At 38.9% G+C, this 9,948-nt stretch overlaps 3 protein-coding genes across 3 annotated transcripts; 1 reads left to right on the plus strand and 2 right to left on the minus strand.

Annotated features, from left to right (window-relative positions):
* Positions 1-2,229: 2,229 nt before the first annotated feature.
* Positions 2,230-3,522, plus strand: LOC142625181 (serine/threonine-protein phosphatase 7 long form homolog). The gene is made up of 3 exons (XM_075798876.1): positions 2,230-2,783; positions 2,884-2,971; positions 3,103-3,522. Exons 1-3 carry the CDS (start codon positions 2,230-2,232, stop codon positions 3,520-3,522), a joined length of 1,062 nt encoding a protein of 353 aa, XP_075654991.1.
* Positions 3,523-4,625: 1,103 nt separating this feature from the next.
* On the minus strand, positions 4,626-5,739 carry LOC142625182 (protein NETWORKED 1A-like). The gene is made up of 2 exons (XM_075798877.1): positions 5,658-5,739; positions 4,626-5,288 (listed from the first exon to the last, which is right to left on the minus strand). The coding sequence occupies exon 2, from the start codon at positions 5,277-5,279 to the stop codon at positions 4,626-4,628; it is 654 nt and encodes a 217-aa protein (XP_075654992.1). The 5' UTR covers positions 5,280-5,288; positions 5,658-5,739.
* Positions 5,740-6,528: 789 nt separating this feature from the next.
* Positions 6,529-8,415, minus strand: LOC142625183 (uncharacterized). Its single transcript, XM_075798878.1, has one exon. The coding sequence runs from the start codon at positions 8,413-8,415 to the stop codon at positions 6,529-6,531; it is 1,887 nt and encodes a 628-aa protein (XP_075654993.1).
* Between the last annotated feature and the right edge of the window lie 1,533 nt (positions 8,416-9,948).

Raw genomic sequence — 9,948 nt, forward strand, 5'->3', positions numbered from 1 at the left:
TAACTTTTACCTTTATCTACAATACTTTCAGCAATAATTTTTCAGTTTCAGCAAAATAAATGATATCCAAACACAAGCCATCAATTCTTAGGATGTGGCTCACTCTAAACAATTAGCCCAGTTTAGCATCCTATTTAGATTACAGACAAATAAAGATTTTAACAAGGAGGCATATAAATCCACACTTCAACAGCTTTGGTGAGGTTTGCATGGTGTAACCATCAAGGAAGTGGGGAACAATTTATTTTTGGCTATCTTTGTAATAGCAGAGGACCTGAATGAAGTTCTAAACAGAAGTCAATGGTCTTATGACAAGAGGCTTGTTTTGTTGAAGCATTTCAATGGTGATATCAGCCCAAGTAACGTGACTTTCCAACGTTCTCATTTTTAGAATCGGGTCTTTAACATTCCTATTAAAAGTATGAATAGAATTGTTGGTAATTGCATTGCCATTGAGATCGGCATCCCTCTTTTGGTTGATGCTTCGAAGAGTGATCTTGCTTTGCTTGGGGTCCATTCCTTCGTATTCAGTGGAAATCGATATCACAAAACCTTTGATGAGAGGAAAGATGATTCATATTGAAGATATGGAATAAGGGTGTGTTTATTTATAGGCAAAATTTGGGAAACAGTACAGGATGGGAAAATTTTTAGGACGAAAGCATGCATTCAAACTTAATTAGTAAGTTGGACTCTTTTTGGAAGTCGAGTTTAGTATACTCGACTTCCCACTAAAATGAGTTCTGACGTGGATTAAAAAAAAAGAGGAAAAAGCCAGGTAGACACCACTAAAATCGAGTATAGGATACTCGACTTCTATTAAAAGTCGAGTATCCTATACTCGACTTTTATTGCAGTTAAAAAAATACACTAAAACCATAAAATCGAGTATAGGATACTCGACTTACATTGCAGTTAAAATTTTTTTTACAACCGATCGAGTACCTTATAATCGATTTACAGCCCTTCTCTCTCTACGCCGTTCTTCTCTCTCTCTCTCTCTCTCTCTCCGGCGTCTCTCTCCGGCGTCTCTGAAATTTAGATGAACCACGCTGCTTCCCAAATTTTGCCCTGTTTATACGCCGTTCTTCTCTCTCCGGTGTCTCTCTCTTCCTACGCCGTTTTCTCCGTCCATCATCAACCGGCAAGTTCATTTTCTCTCTCTCTCTCTAATGTGATTTGCTTCTCTTTATTTATTGGCTGAAATGGGTTTTGATTTGGTTTTTAGGTTTAGTGATTTGGAGATTTGGGTTTAGTTTTTATTTGTTCTTGAATCTTTTAATTATTTCTTTCTCCCTCAAACCAATATAATCTGCCCAAATCATGATTGCTTTTCTATGAGTTTAATAGTATCTTAGTTAATTTGTGTAGATTGCTAATGGTTGACTGAAACATGTTAGGAATGATTCAATTTTTGAGATGGTGGACACAGGAAGTTTACAACTTTCTTATGTACTAATGGCTGACTGATGTGCTAACTTTAGGAATGATTGTTTTTTTTCTGATGTGCTAACTTTTATTCAATGGTGGGCAGAGGAATGATTCAGTTGTTTGTTCACCTTTTATTCAATTTTTTCAACACCTACAGAGGAATGATTCAATTATTGTGTTGGTGGGCACACGAATGTGGTAGTTCAAGCCAATTCATTTGTATTGTTTCCCTTGATTAATATTGTTCTAGTAGAGCATAGCTCCTCTTTATCCATCTTATGCTTGAGCTTGACCTTTTGATCTCCTTTTCTTGTTATGCCTTAAGTCTTCTAATTATTTCTTTCTCCCTATTATTTATAGCTGATATGACACATAAACCTTTTACAGCATGACGATAGATCCTGGACCCATTGATCATAGTGTATTGACGGAACAAGTTAAACATTGATCTGAGTTACTGTGGAACCCTGGGGGACAGGTAATTGCATGAGTTTTTTGTTACTATGCATTCATGTCACAACTCTAATTAGCCATAAATACTAAATATTTGCTTAAGATTTTCATCTATTGTTATAATATTTGTAGGATCCTCCTGGTACATTGGATTGTCGAAGTCGCCATGAAGAATTGAGACTTCGAGATCCTATGGTAGATGATCGTGTCCTTGCCATTGTGAGGTTGCTTGGTCTAGAGGGTCTGCACTTGGTCCCATCCATACAGCTAGACCATGCACTAATCACTGCATTTGTAGAGCGATGACGCCCAGAGACCCATACATTCCACCTACCACATGGTGAGATGACGATCACATTGCAAGATGTGGAAGTTATCATGGGGTTGCCCATCGAGGGTGAGGCAATGGTTGGGCCTTCTAAAAGAATTTGGGAAGACGTGTGTGCTAAAATGCTTGGAATTCAAATTCCAAATGGCCCTCAAACTGTGCTAAAAGGTCAAAGGATTCTAATACCCGCACTTGTTGAAAGAATCAGACAACCACTGCCTCCGAATGCCAATGAGATTCAAGTTCATCAGTATGCTCGCTGTTATATACTAGCCCTACTAGGGGATATGGTATTTCTTGAAAAGTCCGGAGATAGGGTCCATCTCATGTGGTTAGAGTTCATGCAGAACCTTCGTAATCCACGCAAGTATAGTTGGGGTAGTGCAGCCTTATCATGGTTGTATAGACAGTTGTGCAATGCAACCGACAAGAAGGCAAAGCAGATTGGCGGACCACTGATTTTAGTCCAATTGTGGATATATGTCAGGTTCCCACATATGTCCCCACAAATGGTGCGCCAACCCGAGGGTGTTTATGGTCCACCACTACCACCAATTCCTCTTGGTATGCAGTAAGTATCTATTGCATAATTAGTAAAACCCATGTACTATGCCACATTTTTATATGTAAAAGGCTAATGCTAATGACCATGCGATGTTACTTGCTTGTAGGTGGGCAGGGGCGATGTGTACAAAGAATGCTCCCACGCACGTGCTTTCCGCATATCGCAATCAAATTGCCACGACACGGCCCGACCAGGTATAATATTTATACGTCCATAACATCTTATGCCCTTGAAAAAGTTTTTCATTGCCAACTATTGTGGTACTTGTTATGCAAATTATGGGAAATTAGCTAAATGTGGTTGCTTTACTTGGTGGCTTTTGTAGGTTAAGTGGGAGCCATACGGAAATGACTTGAGCCACCTTCCTCCTAGTTTTAGCATTGAGGGAAGTAACGTGTGGAGGTCAACCGTTCCACTTATATGTTTCTGGCTTGTAGAGTTTTACCTACCCGATCGTGTCCTGCGACAGTTTGGGCTAAAGCAGGAACAACCCATAGATGCTAATACCAATCGTGCTTTGCACAAAATAGATGCGAGGGGCAAGGTAGAGAAAAATTGGTCGGTGGAACATGCAGTCCATATTCAGAAGTGGAATGATCGTGGCGAGTACGTTTGTAATGCACCTAGGATGGAAGAGGTGATGTCATGTCATCATCCATATATGGTGTGGTATTGTAGAATCACTCGACTGTATATCGACCGCGCTAGTGCTAAGATGGACATTTTGGTAATGTGCACTAATTAATTTTTCACTTATATGTTGTGTTTGATGTTATGTATGTGTTGTACTTAATATATGCCCGTGATTTAATGACAGCTTGCAACCCAACTGGCTATCCTCAACTGGTTTAATGAAGAATCTTATGAATATAAGTTCATTAAAAAGGCCCTTGAGGATGTGGATGAGGTTGATCGTATCGATGTGCCAGACAATGATGAATCAGCAAACCAGACTGAAATACCAAATGTAGGGCCCAGTACGAGCTCAGCTGCTCCAATGACACGTCATCGACCTACCCTTAGCCCTCCTCTGGCCACTGTGACCCCTGTTCCACCTGTGTCCACCCCTGAGGACACAACTAGCCCTCCCATGCCACCCATCCCTCCCATTGACACTGGATCTCACTCCCTATTTACCCATGTTGAATTTGAGTCCTCACCACACACCACCACCATTGACCACAACTCACCCACAGCCCCGTCCTATAGCTCCCCCCAGATAGTTATACCCACCCCTAGCCTTCAAACACCCCATGTTGAGCTCATGTCTACCAGCCCAAGTCAGATGCAATCACCTCCTACCTCCTCTACCTTGATACATGTTCCACAAGCCACGCATCCACACAAAAGTGACGTTGAGCAGGGGCAAGGTGACCAAGCTGAGCAGCCACAAGATGCAAACGCTGACGCTCCACCCAAACGGAAATCGACTCGCGCCATCCAACCAAAGAGATGCGGCACAGGTTCCCACCTGGTATTCCAAGTGCTTTACTCTAATTTTAATTCCATATATTTGTTGGGTTTCTTTGTGCATGAATTTGTTTGTTTGTAAAACCTTAAAATATAACATTATGAGCAGGTAACAGAGCATGTTCCGGCCAAACAATACACTAGACGCAACCAGAAAAGAAGTAAACGCGGGGAGGGTGCATCCTAATTATTGGAATCCTATAAGGGCTGCTACAGTCTTGAGATTGTTATTGTAAGTATGAACTAATTTCCTTTTTCTTTAATGGAAATTTATATGCAGCTAACCCTTTGTGAGTTCTGATTTTATAGCCAATTTGGTTTTTCTTCTTAGGTAGACTTCTTATGGATATAAGTCTAAGTTTCTATTGATTTTTTGCTTTACAAAGTTTGGACTTTTGTTGGGTGGTGAGGGTGCGCATCCAGGAACTTTCCCTTGTTGACATCTTGATTTGGCTGTCTAACACTAGTAGATACCTCTAGCTTGTCAATGCCCAACTCTTTCTCAATCTCTAATTCTGAAGGGAGATCCTGACTCTTCTCCCCATCTTCAAGCCTGTAGCATGCATTAACATCTTCTACTGGTGCAGATGCCTGCTTTTGTGTCTCATTGACCATTGGACCCTGGCCACACTCTTGCTCTGCAGTTTCCCATAATTCAAGCATCTCATCATCAGCTCTACCATTATCTATCTTGCTTCTCCCATAGAATGAAGTATCTGAGACTTGATCAAGTGGAACATCTTTCATCAAAATCCCATTTTCAGGTTTAGTCCTCTGTGATTCCAGGCCTCTCTCTTGAGGCAATTTGCCTTTTGGTTTGAAGTCTTCAGTCTCTTTCATTACATCTTCTACTTTGATGTTGGTGTTTATGCTTTCTTGTGTTGCAAGCCTTTCCATTTCTTCCATAACAGTCTTTTCTACTGCTTTAATCCTAGTCTGCATCTTCTGCAACTGTGAGATTCCATCTGGTATTGCAGTCCTTTGACCTTCTTTAAGCTCTTGACAGCTGTTTTCATAAGGATGAATTTCCATTTCCTTGTCCTACAGAAATATGCATGTATCTGTTTCTGCATGCAGAAAATTTCAAGAAAAAGCAGGGTTTCCAATTATCCTTCAAGTTTAAAATTAAATTTTGGAAAAAGAGGAGAGGGGGAAGGGGGAGGTGTTAGGATTTGAAGCCAAGTGTAAAAACTGAAGTGGTTGAATATCAATTTCTAGTGCCATTTGAATTAACAAGATCTTCATGTTATACAGTTCAATAAGGTTACTAAAATGAAATACACAGGTGTGAGTGCGTGTTGGTCTGGCTTCAGATTTGGGCTTGTTGTTTGGCCCCTAAAAAAGTTAGCTCCAACAATCAAGAAGCCAAGCACATTAACATGATGTTTTCAAAAAAATTAAAAATAATACCTGTGTTTCTAGATTTCGTGCCACAGAAAGCTTTGTGTGAAGAAGGGCATTCTGCTCAAGAGAGGCTATATCATCTCCTAAAGAAGCTTTGTTTAATATTGCTACTTTACTCCATATTCTCATTCACTTCACGAAGGCATTCAATTTCTTTTTTCTGAATTGCGCTATCATCCAATACTTGAAGAATCTGTCTCTCTAGATTTTCCCTAATTAGGTTTGATTCTTTATGTTCCATATTCAGGTCTTCAACAGTTCTGCATAATTCAACATTCAAGCTCTCTGAAGCCTTAAGCTTCTGTTCTGCTTCTGAAAGCTCTGTTGCCTTTTGTCTCAGAAAATCTTTTTCAACGGACAATTGAATGCATAATTGGTCATTTAAGTCTTTGGCTTCACTCAGCTCTTTCCCTAACTTCACTACTGTTTCATTCAGACATAGATTTTCTTCCTCTTTCATTTCCATCTTCTTCCCCAACATACTAACCTCCTCCTTGAGGTCAATGTTGACAACATGGAGACTGTCGATATTTGCAGAAAGTGCTTCTATTTCCACAGATTTCTCAGTTGCAAAGCTCTCAAAGACTATAGCCATATTGCTGAGAGCTAATGCTTCATGAAGAATAGATCTGTTTTCCTCTTCAAGAATATGCTTTTCCTCTTTCAGGTCAGAAAAACTCTTCAGCAAGGATTTCTTCTCTTCAAGCAACATTGTACTTTCTTTCTGCAATACCAGGCAAGCCCCCTTCGAAGTTGCCAGAGAAATGTGTAGAGTTTCCAATTCAGCCTTTAAAACTTCCTCCCGTTGCTCACTCTTGCCCATTTCTGATCTTAACTGCATGTTCATCTCTAGAAGCTCATGTTCATCTCTAGAAGCTCATGCTTGTTCAACTTCCTTAAGGCAATCCAATATTTTTTCAAGTTTGCGATCTTGATGCTTGTCTCCTGCTTTCAAGGCCAAAGACTTTAAGAACTTGTCATTAAATTGGGTGTTGAAGTTGCTGGCCACATGTCTAATGCAATATCTATGATATACCGGAACATAATTATTGGGCCACTGGGCAATGGATGATATTATACCTTTATGTCGGTCTGATATTATGCAAATGCCAGAATTGGGTACCACATCCCGTATTGCGGTCCGCAAGCATTCTAAAAACCATCCCCAACTGGCCCCCGTCTCATCATCCACAACCGCAAAGGCAAGCGGAAAAATCTCATTATTAGCATCGGTAGCCATTGCAATCAACAACTTTCCTTTATATTTTCCATAAAGATGAGTTCCATCAATACTAATCACTGGCCTACAATGTGCGAATCCAACAATAGAAGGAGCAAAAGCCCTAAACACATACTTGAATATAATAGTACCCGATATGTCCCCATTGATCGACCGAAACTTTACTTGTGTACCTGGATCGCTATCCTTATATGCCAACAACAACTTCTGCAACTTTTGGTACGACTCTTCCCAATTCCCGTGTATGTTTGCAATAGCCTTTTGTTTCGCATCCCATATCTTGTAGTATGATATATCGTGGTTAAACCTTTCCTTCATCAGATTTTGGAGATCCTTTATTTTGCTAGTGTGATCTTCAAGTACATATTTATGCAGTTCTTTGGCAAGAAAATTCGAATCCATCATTCTGCCATCTTTGTTCACCCCAACTGATGGACAAGTGTGAGGACCGCCAAATACTTTGACAGCCCATAATCTGTTAAGCTTCGGTTGCGAGAATGCTCGGACTTTCCATGCACATGACTCATTTGCACACTTCACACACAATCTTTTCTGGTTGGACCACTCAGTTATATAATTCTTGTTGTTATCTAGAGAGTAAACTATTAATGCTTGTTTCACAGCCTCTTTATTAGGGAAAATCAACCCTTTGCTAAAATTCATTCCCCGCCCCCAACTTGATGAAAATGGTATCTCAACATTTGAAGGATCAATAACATTATCCCAAGTGTTTGCATGGAATGACAGGCCATGAGCTTCATATGTAGGGACTGTAGCATGATCACCATCGCCTATATCATCTTGAAACTCTATAGCATCATCATCATGATCATCCACGACATCATCACAGACATTGTCAACATTTTCATAGTTTATAGTATTCTCGTGAAAGTCATCTCTCCCAATCATCTCTTCATACTCATCTCTACCATGATCAACATCATCTTCGTCTTCGTCTTCACCTTCCCGCCCTTGAGATTGAATATATTCTTGTTGATAACTAGATCCGCAAGCCTCCATTGGAGTTGGTGTCTCTTGACATGGTAATGTATAACCCCCAACTATAGTGGACGGGGTAAGAGTCGGATGACTATCTGCATGTAATGATTGGAATTCTTCCCCGCCACCACCCTCCAAAGTTGTTTGTTGCACATCTGCACCGCCAACTTCTATATGAGGCTCCACACTTATATACAACTCAGCAGCTTTTAATTGGGGCGTAGAGTTTATCCTGTCAAACATAATCTTAACATGCTTGTCTCCTTTTATTTCAATAGGTGTGAAGACAATACGGTCACTGAACATTGCAAGAGGAGCACGATATGTAATTTTTATGTCTTGCAACCGACGGTCCAAATTCAGCTCTTTCATAATTTTCTTTTTCAACTTCTTCAAATTGATCTCCCGCCGTTTTTTTAGCTGAATAATTTCTAACTTTGTACCAGGCCCTTCATATGCCACTCCATAAGTAACATCATTGCAGAGCTCCCCACCATAATATAGATATAAATCAATCGAACTCATTACAAGCCTACAAGTCAAATAAGTTTACTGAAAGTTAGTGACAAATATAACACATTTATTGGATATGAACTACAAATATTGCCTCAAGGAAAATATAAAGATAACATGGTCGCTAACCTTAAAAAAAATTTTAAACAACTATAAACAAATTTTTAAACTCAAACAAATTTCTACATGGTCGCTAACCTTAAAAAATTAATACGTTACACCTTACAACTAACAAGAGAAGTTCATGTTTATTGAATCCTGCCACTATAATTTACAATGTTTATTAAGAGAGCTGAAACTTTTCTTTGCTGGGATCAAAAAAAAAAAAAAAAAACAGCACATCATAATAATATAACAGCCCATCAAGTCTAAGTTTCTCTTGAATCCTGCCACTATAATTTACAATGTTTATTAAGAGAGCTGAAACTTTTCTTTGCTGGGATCAAAAAAAAAAAAAAACAGCACATCATAATAATATAACAGCCCATCAAGTTCATGTTTCTTGAATCACTATAATTTACAATGTTTTATTAAGAGAGCTGAAACTTTTCTTTGCTGGGATCAAAAAAAAAAACAAAAAAACAGCACATCATAATAATATAACAGCCCATCAAGTTCATGTTTCTTGAATCACTATAATTTACAATGTTTTATTAAGAGAGCTGAAACTTTTCTTTGCTGAGATCAAAAAAAAAAACAGCATATCATAATAATATAACAGCCCATCATAATAATGATAATAAACTACCATTACAAACAACACACATATGTATATATATACATCACATAAACTACCATTATAATAAAAAAAAAAATTTGAAGAACGTTGAATAACCAGGTATTGAAGAAGAAAAGTTTAAAATGTTTGAATAATTTACCTCCCTTATTGAAGAAGAAGAAACAACCTTTTTAATTTGTAGAAAGTGATGTGTGGTGAAAGGGAGAATTTTGGACGTGGGAGAGAGCTGGGAGAAGTGAGAGTTGTGAGAGTAAGGGATTAAGAGTCATCAGAGTAATAATCTGAGGCAGTTGAGGTGGTTGCAGAATTAATTGGAAATCAAGTACAGTAAACTCGATTTCCATTTAAAATTTTTTTACCGTAAAGGGGTGAATACCCAGAAGTCGAGTATGCTGTACTCGACTTTAACTGAAAGTCGAGTACAGTAAACTCGATTTTGTGTGAGTTCATACACCTTCTTATATTGGAGTTCACTGTTGACTTCTAAAAGTCGAGTTTAGTGAACTCGACTTCTACGGGAGTTTTTAGACACTGTGGCGACCTTGAAGTCGAGTTTAGGATAATCGACTTATGAAAGTCGAGTTTTGTGAACTCGACTTCTACGGGGTTTTTTTCCCTTTTTTTAATCCACGTCAGACAGAGAAATATGCGGTGGTGTGGACTGAAGTTACCCGGAAGTCGAGTATACTAAACTCGACTTCCAAAAAGAGTCCAACTTACTAATTAAGTTTGAACGCATGCTTTCGTCCTAAAATTTTTCTCATCCGGTACTGTTTCCCAAATTTTGCCTTATTTATAATACGAGA

Source organism: Castanea sativa, chromosome 2 (genome assembly GCF_040712315.1).
Source record: "Castanea sativa cultivar Marrone di Chiusa Pesio chromosome 2, ASM4071231v1".
NCBI classification, from domain to species: Eukaryota; Viridiplantae; Streptophyta; class Magnoliopsida; order Fagales; family Fagaceae; genus Castanea; species Castanea sativa.

What these genes read in the sequence shown, in the direction of transcription:
- LOC142625181 (XM_075798876.1), top strand. Translation starts at nt 2,230, where the DNA reads ATGACGATCACATTGCAAGATGTGGAAGTTATCATGGGGTTGCCCATC. An exon ending in CCAATTCCTCTTGGTATGCA is followed by an intron (nt 2,784 to 2,883) that starts GTAAGTATCTAT and finishes ACTTGCTTGTAG; the next exon opens with GTGGGCAGGGGCGATGTGTA. An exon ending in CCACGACACGGCCCGACCAG is followed by an intron (nt 2,972 to 3,102) that starts GTATAATATTTA and finishes TGGCTTTTGTAG; the next exon opens with GTTAAGTGGGAGCCATACGG.
- LOC142625183 (XM_075798878.1), bottom strand. Translation starts at nt 8,415, where the DNA reads ATGAGTTCGATTGATTTATATCTATATTATGGTGGGGAGCTCTGCAAT.
- LOC142625182 (XM_075798877.1), bottom strand. Translation starts at nt 5,279, where the DNA reads ATGGAAATTCATCCTTATGAAAACAGCTGTCAAGAGCTTAAAGAAGGT.